This window comes from Herpailurus yagouaroundi, unplaced genomic scaffold (assembly GCF_014898765.1).
Source record: "Herpailurus yagouaroundi ecotype Mexico unplaced genomic scaffold, PumYag 162, whole genome shotgun sequence".
NCBI classification, from domain to species: domain Eukaryota; kingdom Metazoa; phylum Chordata; class Mammalia; order Carnivora; family Felidae; genus Herpailurus; species Herpailurus yagouaroundi.
Window position 1 is genome coordinate 62,992,864 of NW_024412403.1, and position 20,064 is coordinate 63,012,927.

At 39.5% G+C, this 20,064-nt stretch overlaps 1 protein-coding gene across 3 annotated transcripts in view; it reads right to left on the reverse strand.

Annotated features, from left to right (window-relative positions):
- Positions 1–385: 385 nt before the first annotated feature.
- LSAMP (limbic system associated membrane protein) overlaps positions 386–20,064 on the reverse strand; it is a 648,009-nt gene continuing 628,330 nt past the window's right edge. For 2 of the 3 annotated variants that reach the window (XM_040484565.1, XM_040484563.1), the window contains one exon: positions 386–909. In XM_040484565.1, the coding sequence (XP_040340499.1) occupies positions 812–909 (98 nt within the window). In that variant the 3' untranslated portion in view covers positions 386–811. Of the gene's footprint in view, positions 910–7,001; positions 7,035–20,064 lie in introns of all 3 variants that reach the window. The other variant, XM_040484562.1, reaches the window with a different exon arrangement.

The window sequence follows — 20,064 nt, forward strand, 5'->3', positions numbered from 1 at the left end:
CTTTAGAGAGAGACACACACGCTCACATACTTGTATACCTACGTGAGAGCGAGAGGCTTGAGCACGCACGCACAGTGGAGAAAATTAAAATGGCACTTCCTAGCATTTGCGGCATGACTAGTGCTGGGGGGGTGCTGTGAAGAGAAGCAGCAGCCAGGGGGTTCGGGGGAGGGAATAAAACGGAGCATCTGGGATGGATGTGGAGGAGATAGAACACACTGAAGGGGGAGGAAATGGTCTTAAAAGTTGGGGAGATAGTGGAGGCAGGAAAGCCAGATAAAGGCTCCACACGGATTCCAGCATGGATTCCACTGATAGTCTGAAATGGCTACAAGTCAGCTCAAATGAAAAACAGAATAAAAAGATGATGGAAATATAGACACCAAAGGCAAGACCTTAGTTTTTCTTTCCCCACAGATGAAAAAGAATGAAGGAAGGATAAAGTGTGTGTGTGTGTGGGGGGGGGGCGGTTAACATCCATCTGATACTTCTTCACTTGTCTTATTTTTACAACATCCGGGTGTCCTTAGCATGATGTGGTCTTTATATAGAATACATTTGCAACGATATACACATATCCTTGTAGAACTTTTCCCACCCTGATTTACTGAAATTTTTATTGATGGACTTAAAATGGTTTTAAATATATTTTCTTCTTCGTTTTCTTATTTCCCCCTCCATTTATAAACACACAAAGTTGTGAAATAAACAGTCTCCCCCCATCTTGCTCTCTCTCTCTCTCTCTCTCTCTCTGTATCCTGTGTAACGCATTTTTGTGTGTTTTTTAAATTATTTTAAAATTTTTATTCTATTAACATTTGCTGAGAAGGCAGAGCAGAGATGCTGCCAGCAGCCACAGTGGTACGGCCAGACTGATGGATCCATTTATTCCTCTCACCGACCCAGGCCCTGCAGTGCAAAAGAGAAAGAAAAGAGAAGTTACATTCAGTCCGCTCTGTGTCACAGCTGACTGCTGACAGTATCAGAGGTAAGAATGGCTGCGCCTCAAAGTCAGTGCTTGTGTACAGCCCAGGAAGGGCTCACAGTCTTTCCTAAATCCTTCTCCTTGAGTTCTAAGTATCTCAAGGGGTATCAGTGGTTGAAATACATTTGAATACAAACTACTCTTGCTGGAGAAGGCTATCGCTGATGTGTCTGCTGGTGCAGCGGGCTCCTCTTCACCCAACCTCTTCTTGCATGCTGTGCCCTGCATAGCACTGTGATGCCAGAACTCATTAAGATTCCAAGCACTGGTGAGGGTCCTTCAGCAGCCAGACACGGGCTCCTCCAGCTGATTCATCACAGGATCTCCATCAATAAAACATAGAGCCAATCCGAAACTCTCATTTCTCAGGGGGAAGCAGTAATTATTTATTTGTTAATGGGGAGGGGAACTGTTTCCAAGGAACATTTATGGCTGGATGGCACCTTAGCTGTATGCTAGAAGATAAGTCAACTCCTTGTAGAGTCTTAAGAGGTTGCAGGAGATCATCTGGTCCAAATTCTTCATGTGACACTTTAAAAACTCAAAAGCAAAAGCAACCACAAAAACCACCACCACCACCAGCAGCAAACCTAGAGAGGTAGAGAGGCAAGTCCAAACCAGAAGCAGAACTGAGATTTGAACGTGCCCAGAATTCACCCTGGAATGGCAGTCTATGTTATTTCCCACTGTCACCCGAATTTTCCCAACATGGATACGATTTTGGGGACGTGGGTCTGGATCTAAGAGGGAGACGGGAATGGAGAGGAAAGTGGAGAAGGGATTTGTGTAGACAGAGAGAAGAGAATTGGGGCAGAAAATGTGGGTCCCATGAGCTTGTCCCCTATGCTTTGTTTGCTCCGTTTTCTCCTTTTGTATAGTTCTGTTTGTATAGATCCATTACAAGAAGAAAATCTCGGTATTTTTCACACAGAGATTTTTAGATTTAAGGTTGTATGCTTAGACAATGATGTTCAAAAGAGAAATCAACGTGACTAATTATGGGTCACTTTGCAGTTCTGAGGTCACATATGCAGATCAGTGTGTGTGAATGAAGGTGCATGTGAGTGTGCTGTGTGCCCATGCGTGTTTAAACCTATGATGGTTTTCAAGTGCAATAGTGGTGTGCACATGTTTCCAAAATTGTCTACAACTATATCAGATCAGATGTAAGATAACAGGGACAATGTTGAATTCAAGAATGTTCTAATCTGTGTTCTATATAAATAATAGCAACACCATCAACCGAACAAAACCAACAATTACACAGCACTTGTTACCAGGTACTGTCAGAAATGCTCTACCAATCTAAGCATATAACCATGCTACGAGGCAGGTATTATAATGGACCCTTTTCCACAGTGACACAATAAGAGGCACAGAGAGGTTAAATCTACGGCACAAATTCACACAGCTGGTGAGCAGAGGAGCTGAGGCTTTTACCCGGGCAGCTGGCTCCTGTCTTTGCCCATCACCACTACAGAGTGGTTACACGGGGGAGGAGTGCCAGTGAGTCTCCTGTCCAATCAATTTTGGGTTCGCTTAAAACAAGAGCCGGAACAAACAAAACAACACGGAGGCAACCATTACCTTGGGACAAGTGATTTTCAATAGAATATTTTTGACTAGACTGTTTTCTTGAGAATATTAAAAACGTTACTTAATATAAAAATATGAAGGTATGCAAACTGTGAACAGCATAGTTGTAAAGTAAGTATAAAATAAGTATAAAATATAAAGTATAAAACATAGTATAAAATAAGCTTTATTATCTGGAAAGCTATGGCAATGCAGAGTAAACAATTTACATATTCAATCAGTCAATTCTGCAGTTTTCTGAATGGCTGTAGGATCATATTAATAAAAGACACTTTTGCTACCTTCATGTTTTTCATGAGGAATTTAGGCTCAAGAAGATTATGTGTGTGCATAAAGTACCTGATGGTAATTGTTGCCCGGGCACTGGAATACAAACATTTGGAGTCTCAGCTCAATGCCTTTCCTTAACCCACCCTCCATGCCCTTCACCACCACCATTTTTGGCCTTTGTGACCTTTAAGCTCTCTCAGTGGGCACTCTCCAGGCCTTCTGGCCAGATGGCAATGGATTTCCCCATCATTTTAATTCCTCTGTATGCTTTAAATGGCATGAACTCTATGGCACATTTGTTTGGATTAGTGTTGTCAGTACAGCTTCCAAAACAGAGAAAGACTATACACAAATTGAGGCCATACAGGACTAAACAAAAATGATTTTTGTTTTGCCTTAGGGATAGGGTGAAACAGAAGGATTTTACAAAGAGTTTAATTTTGCTTATTTCCTTAATCTCATTTTTAGTGCTGCGACAGGCTAGATTGTCTCTCAGACATCTTGGAGTTGAGTAGTAACTGGGGAAGTCTAAAAACCCTAGTCTTAACACTTTATTTGAAGGGCAGTAAATATTTGAGAAAGCAAAAATTCCATCATTGAAAAACATGATATATACATATATGGACCTAAATAAACATGGTCACATATAACATACTTGCTAATGTATGTACACACATATGTATGCGGATACAAAGAGAAGTATATATGTTATGTGCGTACTCATATATATACATATGATATAATGTACACGTGTATTATTGGTCTCTTAATACATGTAATTGAGAATTGGCTGTTACTTTCACATGCTAGTCTATGATATATATAGGAATCCCAGTATGACTGTGTTAATAATCTTTAATTTTATCCTTAGTAGAATTATTATTATATATTTGAAATGCATTTTGTGGATCTATTAAAGATATCTTCATCTCTATCAATTATTATTTATTAAGTGCTCTCATATAACTGTTTGATGTGCTTATATGACATGCTCTTTTCATAATTGGTTTTGAGAGTAAATAAATAGCTTGAAAAAAAATGCACGGGTAAATGAATGAGAGTTGGAGAACCATCACAAGTGTGTATGCAATTACAGATATATATGACTGCATAGGAGACTACTTCAGTTAATGGCTATTTCAGGGAAGAATAATCAGCAAAATCATTAATTACATTTTAGTTCATAGTTATGAAATTTCTGCTTATTTGTGAAAATGCAAATGATAAATCTTATTTCCCACACCAGATGGCCAGGCTCAGCAAGTGCTTTTATATACTGACAGATATAATGAAAGCAAGAGTCTGTAAACATAAATTAGCCTTAAGAATAGATGAGCAAATAGAACCACAATTCAAAAATTGCTACATGTTTTTCATACAACAGACAAAAATCATGTCTTGGCAGTTAGGCACATTCTATATGTGTTTATGTATGTGTGCATACACTTATATGTGTGGTATCTCGTAACCATGCAATAAATGGTAGCATCATCATTATTGCTATTAACTATAGAAGGTTGGATTACAGAAAGGCATGAAATACCTCTGAACCAAAGGTATTGGTTTGTGAATTGGGTCAAGGCTTTTAAAGTTTGACCTGATGGGGCAAAATTCAGCTATAGCAAGATTGAGAATCTTGAGTCAACACACCAGGTCAAGGTTCTTGACCCCAGGACAGGATGATAAGTGAGACTCTGTATCAGCGTGAATGCTGGACTGCACTTTGTCACAACAATGTTTTTAAAAGGGAATTTGTGATTAAGGACAAGGTTGATAAAACATCCTGAAATTGCAGGATATGTGGATTTTTGGCAAGTCTCTATGATACAGATCTGATGCAGGATACTCTGCCAATTGATTTGTCTTTCAGTACAATCTCGAAGAAAGTACAAGGTGATTTTCCAACACCTGCTTTAGAGGGCATACACTTGGAGATGCTTTATGATTCAAATCTAGCCAGTGCATTTCTGTTGCTTCTCCTGAGTACTTAGGGCTCATTTTCCTGAATGTAGGACTAGATTTATTCAAAATAATCATTCTTTAAAAATTAATCATTAATCACAGCCTCAGTGATCCTTGGGCATTCCTTTCAGCCACTAAGGCATCAAGGTCTATAACGATTTTATTCCTGTTTTCAGCCACAAAAGAAAAGAAAGAAGACTAGGTGAGTTTAAGTTTGAATTCTACTTAGAATTATTAAGGGCTGACCGAGTGACTGAGAATAAAACAAAAACTCAGACAAAATACAAGACAACTGTTAAGCAAAGGAGAAAAATTATCTACATCTCTCTTAGATATTATCCGGATATGCAGGCTAAGGCACTTCCCCGTCCTGGGAAGCCATGTTTAAAGGAAAGCCTGATAAGATTGACTCTGGCGCCACCTGCTCTCCACGTTCAGCCAGTACAGCTTCCTCTGGGTGAATGAACTGGGGGATTAAAGTTTATAATCTCCAGGCTGGAGACTTGAAGAGGGGATATATTGATGTTTAATTTGAACAGCGTACCTTAGAATTAAATTTGGGCTTCACCTACAAGTGAGTCTTGGATAAGCCTGAAGTATTTTCACAGTAACGTCCATCACATCTTTTCCATCACAACAGCCATCAAATATTTTGGCATGCAAAATTTTGAAATTTTAGGCTAATGCTTAGAATCCCTTTGGGTGACACTAGGAATTTATCTCAATGGTCTTTGAAATAAAACCCTATGCCCAATTTCTCCATCCATACCAGCCCCCTGAAGAATCATATGTTCATTCCATTAACACTAACCACTTAAAATTCAAATGTAATTGATAATCATGGCATTGGGGAAAGAATAAGGTCTGAAGGGGACAGGAATTTACACTTTCTTGCACCAAATGATCTTGGTACAATGTATGTACTTCTGATGTCCTCTTCCCTGCTGCCTTCTGTGAAGATTTGTTAGAGCTGGCCATACACAAGGTGCTGAACCTTTCCTGGGAGTAAGCAACAAAGGCTCCATAATTTTTAATGTTTATTTATTTTTGAGAGAGAGAGACAGAGACAGAGACAGAGAGAGAGAGAGACAGAGAGACAGAGAGACAGAGTGTGAGCAGGGGAGGGGCAGAGAGAGAGGGAGACACAGAATCCAAAGCAGGCTCTGGATCTGAGCTGTCAGCACAGAGCCCAATTCAGGGCTCGAACTCACAAACCATGAGATCATGACCTGAGCCAAAGTCAGACACTCAGCTGACTGAGCCACTCAGGTTCCCCAAAGGGCCCAAAATTTCTGTGGCTGTTGGTCACTAGTAGGGTCTAAGTCCCACAATAATAGGTTTTCACTATTGAGAAGGACCTTGGCTATCTCATAGCCTTTGAGACTCAGAGAAGAAAACATTTTCAGGTGAGACAATTACCAATCCAAGTGAGTGGTCATGAGAACTTAAGAAGGGTAATGTCTGGCCATGCAGCTTTCTCTGTGACTCTGGTCTGGGGATAGACTCTGTAAGGATTTCTGTTGGATTTCTAAGGAGGGTGCCTCAGAATTGGTAATTGTTTGCATTTCATGAAGCTTTAACTTGATTGCATTGTCTTTGTAGGGAGACCTGGGTGATTTTTGTGCCACGAGGCTGGCTGATGGAGGCATGTGGAGTAGTTCCTGGGAGACCGCAGCAGACTGGGTGTACTGAAGAAAGGGGAGGTTATCTGAAGACCTGGGAGAACACTGAGTCAGGAGAGAATATTAAGTGTTCAAGAGCTTCATATTAGGAAACACTACTCTATTTGCTTTAGCAATGTATCCATTTTAATAGGCAACAAGAGACAGTAAAGTAGGCTCTATATTTTTTCTGAGAGCCCAGTCATTGGACAGTGAACATTGCCAAAAGTGCAGATCTGCAAGAATTAACCACGGCCACACATGGGAAGTGGGAGAGGGAATAACTTGTTCAGTTCCAGAGATTTAAAAATAAATAGCTATCAAGAGCAATATAGGGGTTATGGGCTTTTTGTGAACGAGAAAGTTTGCAATTTGGGAAACATAGTGGCAAATACGTTATGAAAATTATTATCACAAACTATTGAGATGAAATGAACTCAAGTGTATAAGACCCCAATATATGGCTATGAAATCTTAATTTTAACATATAGAAGATATTCTTTAACATATAGAAATAAGAGCCATACCTTTTTGCTTGAAGTGCACGGTGGTGCCAATTTCTAAAAAAGAAACATTTAACAAAACAAAAAACAGATAAAAAAAAATTTTTTTTATCAACTGAAAATAAGCACAAAGGTAATCTGGTACTCTCCACTGAAAGGAGAATGGGACAAAAGGTAGAAAGAACATTCTAATAGAAACACATACTGGTAGAGATTGAAAGAAAGGCTCATGGAAAGAGATTGTTTTGTTGGAACAAACGTGCAGTCGGAGGTGGCAAAAACAATTTCCAACTACAAATATTTGATGTTACATGTTATGTGTATAGACAAGTACACGAACTCTGAGAATGGCAGGTAAAAGCACTCTTGACTGCAATGTAATGGAATGATGGAATGTGTCTAGCCTCCGATCCCATCCTGGCATTTTGTCCCTGGTTGGTTCCTCTCAGGCCAATCGACCTTCATATTTTTCTTCTAACTAAATCCATTCCAACTTTAGAACTTGTGCACATGCTGTTTCTTCTGCTTGGAATGTTTCTCCCCCAGATCTCTGAATGGCCCAGGCAGTCACTTCATTCAGATTTCTGCTGAAATGACCCAACTCGGGAAGGACTTCTCCCATCACCTTATCAAAATGGTACCCTCTGTCACTTTCCATTCTTTTACCCTGATTTATTAATGTTATTAACACTTATCCCTACTTGGTATCATTGCATACATTTCCTTATTTGCTTGGTTAGAGTTTATCTCCTCCGCTAGAATATATGTTCCATGAAGGCAGAAGCAGTGTATGTCTTGTCAATTATTGTATCCCTGTGCCTGCATTAGAGTCTGACATTCAGTATGTGTGCAATAAATACTTGTTGAATGTGTAAATATCAGGGTTGGAAGAGCTCATACAAGTCAAATACTTGAATTCCCTTTTGACTATCTTTATCAACTAAACTAGAATACTATTTGATCTTTAGAAGTAAATATGGAAAATTTCCATAGGATACCACGTTGACTCACAGGACCAACTGAATGGTTAATTAGATACAGGAGTCCAAACCATGGCTGTGGGATATGGATTGTCTTCTCTGAAGATCAGGATGTAGCCCTGCACCCCTCAATGACATGCTTTCATGAAGGAAATAAACTGACTGAACTCTGAAGCTAAAGAGAGCCTTTTGAACTGGACATCCATTTACCTCATTTTCCTGCTTAAAACTTTTTCATGCTTTCTTGTGTCTTCCAGGATAAGGACCCAAATCCTTAGCATGGCACCTAGGACTCTACCCCTTCATCTCTCCAGCCTCATCAATGTCTGTCATCTCTGCATCCTAGCCCACATGCCTTCCTTCATTCTCCAGGGTATAATGTTTTTTTCTGTTGTAGGGCTGATGGCCCAATGTTATCACTGCTAGAAATCCCACTTCTCCTTTAGAATTCATTTATAACTTCCACAGGGAAGGCTTCCTTAGTCCCCTTAGTAAAATTCAGTCCCTTTTTTTATAAGCTCTGCTCTCCTTCATAACACTCATCTCAGTTTTAATTTTAAATACATTTGTCTGAGGTTTTGAGTAATGCTTGTCTTCATTACTGGACTGTGAGTTCCATGGAGCAGGGGCTGTCTCTGCTACTGTCCCTTGTTGTAGTTTAGCCAATGCATGAAGGCACTCTGCATGCACAGTGGGCCAAAACAGATTTAGAATTACTGAAATATGAGAAAAATAAATATATGCCAGGCATCCTCCTAACAGAGTCTCTGTTAAAACAACAGAGAGTCTGAGTAGCTAAATTATTACCCAATTTAACACAAAGGGGTCAGAACTTTAGAATTAGGTCTTCACAGTTCCTTGGGGTTCAGTGCAGTCTATTTCCTTCACAGATTTTCCATTTGTTTATCCAAAGGAGGTCACAAGGAGAAGTCCTCAAACAGCATACTGTTTTCTGGTTTTCTTATGATGGCTATAAGAAGGGCACAATTTTCCTAGAGTCTGAGATCTTGAAAATGTTTGGCTACAATTCAGCATTAGTGAAACTAGTATAAGCCAGGCTGTTCTTAACAGCAAGCTGTGTCTACGTGTAAGAACAGCTTTCCTAAACTCGTCAGATGTGGGTGGAGGGATCCTAGTGTGAATGTTGTTTTGAATTATGATCGCTGGTGGACCTCCAGATGTACTTCTGAAGATGCTCAAAGCTATTGGCACCTGTCTTTCTGTCTTTGAAGAGTTAGTCTATTACTTGCACAAGTAATTGAAGTCTTCTGTATGGAAGCCCATACAGAAGGATGTAGAGAGAATTCTGCCCCTCTCCTAGCAGAATCCAGGAACTGTTGTCATTTTTACTCCAGAAGTGAAGCTAGATTTCATCAAGATATTAAGACAGTAGTCTCTACCTGTTGACCACACTGATCATCTGACCACTGATGTTTCAATTGTGTATTAAACATACTGCCACTAATTTTTCTAACATTCTTTGAAATAAATGCTTTGGCTTAAAAATGGTTGAAGAGGCACTGTAGAGAATGTACTTAATATAATGTGAGAAAACTGAGGCCCAGAGAGGCTAATTGGTTACCCAGGCTCACACAGAACAGAGCTGAGACTGAAATCCAGGGCTCCCACTTCTCCAGCCTTAACCCTGTCCCTTATTCTACAATTTCCCTCTGGTACTTTTGTGAAGGCAAGGCTATGTACCTATATAGCCTATATAACTCTAGGTTTATCATAGGATATTTACATGACTCACTCCCGACTGGGGACAGTTTGGCTCTGCTCTTGTGCAGAGTGAACTTCCCTTCTTTCTTTGGTCAAGCCTTCTAGTTTCTCATTCTTTAGAATTTGTAAGTATGCTGCAAGGTCATAGAGTGATTGCTTCTTGCCCAAAGAGGCCTAGCTCCCTAATGGAGCCATCTTTATATAAAGAACACTTGGTTCCCCCTGCTCTATCCCTGATCCACAGGCCTTCTGGGATAATTCCAAGCAACTGTTCAGGAGCCTGGGTGGGCAGGAAGACCAACAGTCCGGCTCAAGCTAGAAAATATCACTAAACCTCTCTGTGCCTCAGTTTCATTATCTGTAAAATAAATTTAATTAACATGCTCCTTATAAAGTTGTGCTATGGGTTAGATAAATTAATTATCATACTGTACTTGGAACGCTGCCAGATACATAGTAAGAGTTATTGTTATCAGATTTGTGGTAAAATCTTTTCTAGGGAGGACTTTCAGTGAAAGTTTGGTGGAAAAGAGAAAAATAGGGGCGCCTGGGTGGCGCAGTCGGTTAAGCGTCCGACTTCAGCCAGGTCACGATCTCGCGGTCCGTGAGTTCGAGCCCCGCGTCGGGCTCTGGGCTGATGGCTCAGAGCCTGGAGCCTGTTTCCGATTCTGTGTCTCCCTCTCTCTCTGCCCCTCCCCCGTTCATGCTCTGTCTCTCTCTGTCCCAAAAATAAATAAACGTTGAAAAAAAAAAAAAATTAAAAAAAAAAAAAAAAAAAAGAAAAGAGAAAAATATATCTTAACAGGTAGGCCATGCCAGTGCAGATCCAAAGAACAACAACAAAAGTCTACTGCACCAATACGGATGAACAAAACATTAACAGGTGTTAGCACACTGCAGTGATAGGGAAGCAGAATGACTAGGCAGCGTGTTGGTCTGGAGAACTCCGGCAATATGCCTGGTTAACCAGTCAGTGACTCAGGCCTGGATAAGAGTCTACATGTCCTAAATATTTCTCTTAGGGATCAGAAACTCCCCTACTAATTGAAAAGAGTTATTAAAAGAAGGATTTGAAAACGTTGCTCCAATATTATACTCTATGAAGAAAAGCTCACAAAAAATCAGATAAAAAATATGCATTTGCTTGAAACACCTTTAAAAAGCAAACCAGCTTACCAATTAAATTTTAGGAAGCACTCCCTATTGCAATAGATAAACTGGTTTGTGAAATGCTAATGATCTTAAGACTTGGAATTCCATTTATCTTTAGGAAAAGAGAACAGAGTGCTTATTCTGTACTATTATTTCCTATTTATCCTCTTCTGTTGGAATAGAACCTTCCTTTTTGAGGAGCAAAACCCTGCACGTTTTGAGCCTGGCACTTTGAAATCCTGGTTGTGTGCTGCCATCTTGTGGTAATATAAAGACATATTCCTATGTTCTGCCTAAAGGAATTGCCTTTGTCCACCAGGTGGCAGTAGTGGGAAAAAATAAAAAATTTATCACTCAGAGCCAGCATGAAAGGTTACATTTCAAAAAGGAGTATTTCTTATTCTTACGGAAGAGAAAAAAAAAATATTTTTTTTTGTTGTCCTTAACAACTGAAAATGATTCTTCTTTTTGTAGTGCTAAGGTGATTCCAAATTCTTAAGTAAAACTGCCTTGGGCATATTATTTCTGTAGGGATTCCCTGGACACACTCATTAGAATACACTTGAAACCTATGATTTTTATACCTTTCAGGAAAACATCTTACCACACATCGACCCTGCTTTAGCAAATACACTTAACAAGTAAGCGTGACAACGCAGGTACAAAGAATAAAATAAAAAGATAAATCTACTGCAGCAATACAATGGACAAAACTTTGGGGGAGTTTAGTACAGAGAAAGTTCTAGAATTCTCTGGAAGCATTATTGCTACATGCTTAGACTTTAGCTCCGGCTGATGGAGTACAAGGAGACCATGGGGGGAAAGAATTTAATACTAGAGAAGGCAAGTGTTATGACACATTTATTTATGCTCATCCGTCTTTGACTTGTAATTTTCAGATTTTTAAAAAGTTTATTTATTTATTTTGAGAGAAAGAAAGAGAGATTGAGCAGGGGAAGGGCAGAGACAGAGGGAGAGAGAGAATCCCAAGCAGTCTGTGTGCTGACAGTGCAGAGGCCAACATAGGACTTGAACTCACGTGGGGCTTGAACTCAGGAACCCTGAGTTCATGAGCTGAAACCAAGAGTCTGACACTTAACCAACTGAGCCATCCAGATGCCCCTAACTTTACACCTAGCCATGTTAGACAAGCCTGCAACACTGGAAAGAGCCGATTCAGTCTCTCTAATCGACATAGACCATGTCTTCCTTGTTTACTACTGTAGTCTCAGCTCACTATTTCTCTAGCATGGAGTAAGCGTCCAACAGATTTGCTGAATAAATGCCCATGCATAAATGAATGGATAGATGAATGAACAAATGAATGAGTGATTCAATCAATTAATACCTGAAGATCTATCCTAGCTGGGATTCTAGGTAAAGGAAGATTCTATTCTGCTTTAGGAACCATCATGCCCTAGTGGCAAGGCAAAATTATTGCTGAGAATTCAGGCATTTGAAGAGCCAGATGGGGCCAGGAGTTACTTTCATCAGTCCCCAAATTCAGGCAGGTAGAAAAAATTTTGGAGTGTTGAACTTTATTTAAGAATATCTTCCCAACTAATGAAAATTTAAATGTTGGAAGATAAAAACCCAGGCTTCTTTTTTTGTCCAAAGGCCAGAAGACTTACTCTTACCTCTTACCTTCTCATCTTCCATGATGTGGTAGGATTCATTTATTCATTCTCTCTCTCTCTCTCTCTTTTTCCCTTTTTCTCTCCCTTTCTTTCTCTCTCATTCTCTTCAGGAATTGAAGTCAGTGATATGAAGGTGAGAGAGATGTGTCATTGGAAACTCTAGAGTTTATACTTTGGAAAAATCCCTTATTGTCCTAGGTAATGTACAAGTCTGTGTTTATGAACAACTTTGGCATTTTTCCTTCTTTGAGTTCTATCTGGAAGAGAAGATGAGGGTACTACCAATCCATAAAGGGAAGAATTGATTTTCAGTGCTTTGACTCTCTGGACTCTTAACCACTTACCTCGAACCCGCTGCTTCTAAGCACTCATTCATTCCCAGCCATGTGTAGGATATACAGAGCTTTGGAGGTCTATGTTGTTTGTGCGGTTGTTCTAATTCCATGATTACTTGAACATAAATGGCTCACTTTTTAACCTGCCACAGCCATTTGAACAAGGAAACATTCTCTCCTCTGCTGTGCACAACTCTTTGTAGAAGGCCAGTCATCTGATATGCCTTAGGTTTTGAAAATGACATATGAGTTTGAAGATGTAAAATGATTAATTGCCCTCCCCCACCCCTGGTTCCCCACCATTCTGGGCCATCTAGTAAGACTGTATGTTCAGGAGACAGGAAAGGTCCAAATTCAATGGGGATCTTGCCCTCCAGTTGCCTGGAGAAAGTGAGAGAGACATGGGGTTAAAATCCTTAAGGGATTTAATAAAAGAAATGAAGAAGATTCGATGCACTGTCTCATCTTCCTTCACTGATGCTGAACACCTGAAGCATAACATTTATAAGGTTCCTCGATGGGCACTTATGCTTTATGCGCTCTTTTACTTTTTGTCACTGTTTTGAAAAACAAAACCCTTATTATTATAGTGGCTTAAAAGGGGGATGTTTATTAATTCAATTTTCAAATACACTTTCAAGCTTAGACAGTTATTAATTTCTTTCTCGCAGGTTTCTCCACTCAGAGGCTTTAGGCAACAGCAGCATCTACTTGCAAGTATTATTATTATTTTTTTTTTTGACATAGAAAAAGATATGCCTGTGATTTCTGTTTAGGTTGTTGGAGTTTTTGATTATTTCCCACTTACTGTATTCATGTTGTACAACCCTTCATGCCTAATACCTCTGGAGTGATGTTCTTTGAGAACCACAGCAATGATTCTGGGTGTAGTTCAGGGGGAAAGGCCAAAATAGAGAAACAAGGGCTAAACCTCAACCTTAAGGCTATTCCCATTTTTTTTTATTTGTTCATTTTTTAAGTAAGCTCTACACCCAATGTGGGGCTTGAACTCATGATCCTGAGGTCAAGAGTCATATGCTGTACTGACTGAGCCAGCCAGGCATCCTGATTCCTGTTTTCTTAGTTCGTAGGTGGACTATTATCCTAACTACTAAGAGAACATATCAAACTAGCTGGAAACTAGGGAGTTTTAGTATGTCATCAGTATTTGAGAAAGGAAGATGGCTTCCCTTAACTAGCTTCAGGTCATGAAAGGAATCCTACACTTTACTTTCAAATACTTGTAAGGGCTTTCCTCTTCACATTTGAACAGAAATGGACCTCACATGTTTGGTGCTATTTAGGAGTGAGTCGGAGCCCTAAATGTTTGAGCAGAATATTTGCCACCCTGGACATAGGGTAATAACTCCTTGTTAAATGAATACACAAACCCAAACCAAATGAAGGCTGATGTAATTTCTAATTGTATAATGTGAGTAAAATATTTGAGAGTCATTTTTTATTCTCATCAATTAGTGAACAATTCTCTATAACCAAACGTTCTACAGTAAAGAGGATCAGAAAATTTTTTAAAGGTTATTACATTAAAAAAGACAAATTTATAAAAGGGGAATATTACTACACCAATTTAGAGACAGAATTGGTAAGCGCTCCCATATCTGAAAGGGGGGGGGGGCTATTACTGGAAATCCTGGAGGTGACACAAAGGAAATTTCTTATAGGACGAGTCAGGGTGGACTTGGATCTGGAAGAGATGTGAGTGAGCTGGCAGCTGTGGAGACAGCCCTGGCCCCGGGCAGGAGGGCTGGTCCTGAGCCTGCCCACGCTGTGAGCTTGAGCAAGTCAAGAAACACACTCAGCCACAGAAAGGACAGAAAACAGAGAATGGCCTAGGTGTTTTAACTTAAACATTTTATAGTCTACTGACAGCTCACACCTCAGATGAAACATTTGTCTGTATCTCTGAGGAGAGAGATATATGTGATCTTTATTTTCTTCTCTATAGTTTCATATATTTTCAAAACCTTCCATAATGAGAATGCCTAACACTTATTATCAGAATAGAAAATTATTTATAAAAACAAAGAATTGCATTAAAAGAGAAACCTCGAAATCTGGGGAAAAGAAAATAATAGTTGGCTTTGGGTTGACATTATAACAAGGAGATTGAATTTTTTTTCTCTTTTTTAGTTGGCTGGCATCATAGAGCAAAACCAAACAGAAGGTAAGATAGGTAATGTCTAATTTCTATAAGGAATATAGTCTTAACAGCATGAAATGACAAGGCAATAAAAAAATGCCTTATATGGGTTTATGAGGTCCTTCTGACTGTAGGCTTGATATAATTGCTCTGTAGAGTAGTATAGGTGCGCGATTTGACTTTAACTGCTATGGACCCTGCTCAATGGCAATATGGATTGTTATAGAAAGTGCAGATTGGCCAAGCATTCCCACCACAAAGAGAGGGCTTCATTAAGTCTGTTATAGCAAGTCAGCTTTCTCAAATCCTACAGGTTTCTTATATAGCCTGAGAAATTTAAATTTTAATAATCAATGAATTAAAATGTTAGAGAATGCCCAAGGGTCTAAGTTTAATAAAGGGGTTTCCCAGGGCCACTCCACCTAAAAAACATATGAGATTAAAAAAACTCCACAAGTAAATGTATTTGAATCAGCTGTCAGTAACGTATTGGGGCCAGACAGGCAGTTTCTGCCTTCTAGAAGAAACAACTGCTTCTGCCCTTGTATCTAGAATGCACCTGTTGTACCTGTGGGTACAATTCTGGCCTTTTGCCCTTGTTGGAATTTAAAGACCAGTCATCTCATTTAATAAAGAACTACCTCCCAACCCCAAATCTGCTTAGTTGTTGGTACAAAGTAGATTATATTTTCCAAGTTTAAAAACATACGTTTTATGTATATTTTAAAGCCTTTTGTGCCTTCATTTATTTGACTTGCTAAAAAGGATTAAAAGCACAGGTTTGCGTAGGTCTCTAGAGATTGTCGTTCTTTCTGGTTTTCTTCCTCTCTTTTCATTTCCCAGTCTTAAATTGTGAATTGCAGATCCATTTTAGAATACATTTTAGATTTAAATTCTAAGATTCAAGACTGTCTTTAATCCATGTAATGTGTGTTTTCATTTTGTATGTTTCAAAATAAAAAAAAAAAACCATTCAAATACCATAAAACAAAGAAACTGGCCTGCAGAATTTGAATGTTGAGATAACAAATGAATTTGTGAGGTTTTGGGGACCAAAGCTCTTGGAAATAAGATAAGGGATTAAAGAACGTGGTACGCTCTGGACCTATATCCCTTGGACCTATGTCTACGGCACTAAGCATCACAGTTCAGGACTTGGTAAAGGCAGTCGTGCTTTGGACCTTTGCCAAGTGACTTTATTACTCACAGTGCCAGGATGCCTCAGTGATTCATACTCCTGCTGCATCACTGACTCCAAATATAACATCACCACCAGGTTCTGGAGCAGATCCTTGAAAATATTGATGGCCCCTTACAACCTGACCCTTCCTACAACTAAAATTGAAATTTACCATCAAACCTCCCTGTTGAGAGGCTCAAAGTTTTCCCTAGATGTTCTGCCAAATAGGCTCTCAGTATTTTTTTTTCCAAAAACCTCACCCAGAACAGTGCTACCTACCATACATAGAGAATACAGTATTGGTATATGTCTGTACAAATAAGCCAACAGATATTTCTTGTCTTCAAAGTATAACAGAGGTATAAATGCAAATTCTCTTGCCTTTAAACCCCACTGGTTTGTCACATGTCTTTTCTTTTTAAAACAGGCCAGATGCAAATGAGAAGGAATAAGAAACTATTAGGGAAACGTCATTTTTCAGATTTTAAAAATTAATTAGACTTAATATTGTTTAACTCTCTCCGGATTCTAAACTTTTGTATGTACTGGAATGTTTGCTCCTCTCTTTCCTCCTTTCTGCCTTTTAAACTTCACTTTCACCTGGAAGCCTTCTCTGACCAGTCCAGGCTCCCTTTTCTGTGCTCTATACAGGTATACAGGTATCCTAAACTTAGTAACCTTTCTTATGATTGCTTAACTCCTCATCCACTGTCCCATCTGGTCTGTAAGCTCTGTTAGTGCAGAGGCTGTGTCCTGCTTATTTTCCACAGTCATTCTCAAGACCAAGCTCAGAGTTTGCCCTAGTACTAGGTTTTTTGTTTTGTTTTGTGTGAATGAATAGTGTGGTCCACATATTGTCCATTGTCAGATAAGCTGGGCCAGAAATTACTTGCACTGGCCATCAAGAATGAAGTCTCTTTCTTGTGTTCCTAATGGTAAGAAATCTCAAGAAAAAGAAAACACGAACTCTAAAAGAAACCGTAAAAAGCACAAGAAAGTGGAGAGTACATCCAAGTGGAGAACAACAAATCACACTATTAATTGAATGACTTAGGACGGGAGGGTTGATACTCTAAGGGAAGACCAACCTCCAATGAGTGAGATTGTTCTGTTTTTTTTTTTTTTTTTTTTTAGCACTGCAACACTGAGCACCTTTCAACGATGAACTTACCTGTGTTCTGGAGCTCCGGCGAGGAAAACAGAACACATCTCCCAAGTTACTTTCTAACTTGCAGTTCAACAAAGAGAACTGCAAGCTACTGCTTGATTTTTTTATTTCTTTCTCTCTTTTTCTTTCTTTTGTTCTCTTTATTTTTATAGTTGTTTCTGTGCTCAAAACATCCCTTGCTTCCAAGTCATACAAACTCCACACACATAATCAAGAAAAACACTTTAGAATGGCCAAGCAACTTTCCGACAGAGAACATGGCTGGGAAGGCCTGGTGCTGTGTGGCCGAAAGAGGACTGAATGATACACAGGATGGACAATTAACCAGAACACAGCTATTTCATTTTTTTTTTAAACCACAGGATGCTACTCTTGCCCCAAACAATGTCTCTTAGGCAGTTAAAAAAGTCCCACTGGAACTGCAAAGTTTGGAAGGTGAGTGGTTAATTTAGAACTATTGTTACAAGTGTAGGGCAGAGAAAATAGAATGGACTGACAGCTGTGATATATAGTAAAGATACTCTGTTAGTGGTAATGCCTAGGTGTTAAAACATACATATGTGTTACAGAGATGTGGGAAGCATTTTCTTTTACAATCAGCATGGTAATAAGCAAAACAGTGCCATAAACTATGGTGGTGCTGGGCTCCCCAGGGTCCAATTAGGAAGCATGATAAATGACTTGTAAAGTCTCTCCCCCCCACTGATTTGTGGTGGATATAAGCTGACAATTCTCGGTGGAGTCCTAGTGAGTGGTCTGCCTACTCCCATCATACATCTGGGTACATAGGAACACCTTAAATTGGAATTCCAAACTCATTATGTCATGCTGTGTTCTTACTTGGCAGGTGTGTTTCCTCACAGCAGTATACAAGGGGAGATATAAGGTGGGACCACTTAAGCTGATTTTTTCCCCCTGACTGAGGTGCTTGTTTAATTTAATACCTAAAAATGACTTGTGATGATGAAAGACCACTGTGAGGACAGAGTGACTATATACAGGAAGTTGTTACTAAGGTTAATTTGTATCTTGCCTCTTCAGAAGTAGATGTGTCCTCCAGATAGATGAGATAATGGCTTTGCTTGCATGGCTGCTAACCAGTGTTTACAAGTGAATGCTAATACTATCAAAACATTTTCTTTGGTTTTATTTGAAGGATGTCAAAGAAAAAGTATATATGTAAAGTGAGGTGACTATGGTATAAAATATAGAGAGAAAGAAAACCATGAAATACAGATAGCAGGAATACAAATTTCAGGTAAAGAAGAATGAAAGAGCCAAGGACCAGACAAAAATTCACGTTTATACTTTGGGGGTCTATCATAGGACACTTGTCAGGAGCTGAGACTCTAATGATGATTGAACTCCAGAAGGAGTATGTATTCTTTCTTTTTAAGCAGTGCCACTTCTTCCTTCAAGGACTCTTGCTCCATATAATGTCTCTGAACCTAGAGCAGAGCTCCCAGGGCAAGAACCTTCTTCCTGGCTACACCCAGAAATGCTCCTCACAACACAACGCTACCCTCCTGCTAAATGGCACGCTGATGCAGACGCCAGGGCATGCTCTGTTGGGGATGCACTCTAAAGACCAGGGAGACCTGCATCAGCATTTTCTGTCCATTCCAGATCCTGGTCTTCTCACCCTTTGGGGCATCATGCCAACATTTTCCACTGCAAATCTCACTGAGCTCTTCTCAGGGAGCTTTATTCCTTTTAATTAAAAAGACAAGACTGTCAATTACTTAAACTTAATCCCCAAATGTAATTGTTACTTTGAAAGATTTTTTTCCCCATAAAGCTCATAGAAGAGAAATATTTCCATCAAATTAAAATTTAGTGGGAGCTGGGATTTTCAAAAAAAATTTTTCATCGTCAAATCCCTGCTGGCTCTAGAAATCTACATAGCACAGCAAAGCCTAAGTACAGGAAGATCACCAGGCAAGACTGGTGTAGGCAGAAACAGACTAGGGAAGTAGGAAAAAGCATTAGAAAAGAGTCCCAGCACTAAAATTTCTCCTACCTTTAAACTGACGCCGTAGGATTTTTAGCCATTTAGCTTGAAGCTAAATGTAAATTCTGAGACAGGTAACACTTCCAAGCCACCGTTGGACATTTAAATAATAGTGTGAATAAATTTCAGGTTTATTCTCGCTGGCAAATTTTTACAGGGAGAGAACCAGTGTTGTTCAGGGAACAGAATAGAAGAACACAGAGCTGAGAAGAATAAGGCACCGAAATGGATTCAACAAAGAGAAGCGCCTGGTACAGCTGGGTCTGAATCACTGGGTTGACAAGAGAAGTACTGATTCTAGGTGAGGTTTCAACACAGCTATCCCACTTGGTTCCCAGCCACTGAAGAAAATCAGCCTGTTGCTTCCAGTAAGGGAATCAGACATGGTCATCAGGTATTAGTGTCAGTTCTTAATTATCTTTGTGTGTATTAGTCAGGACCCATGATTTTGCTGTAAACTTGTGTTACCCCTTACCAAGCACTATCAGTAACAGCAAGGCCTTTTCCCCACCAGCTAATGGGAAAGGAGAGATGTATGAGATGTATTTATAAATTAAAACCTTGCTTTGGACATGCTTGACATTTTTGACCAGAAAAAAGGATAGGTTCTTTAGAGTGATGACTTTGGATCAGTCTGACAGGTGGTAACATGCATGATGGGCGCTCACTGAAAGTTTAAGAGTGTGTGTGTGTGTGTGTGTGTGTACGTGCATGTGCATGCATGTGTGTCAGACAGTAGAG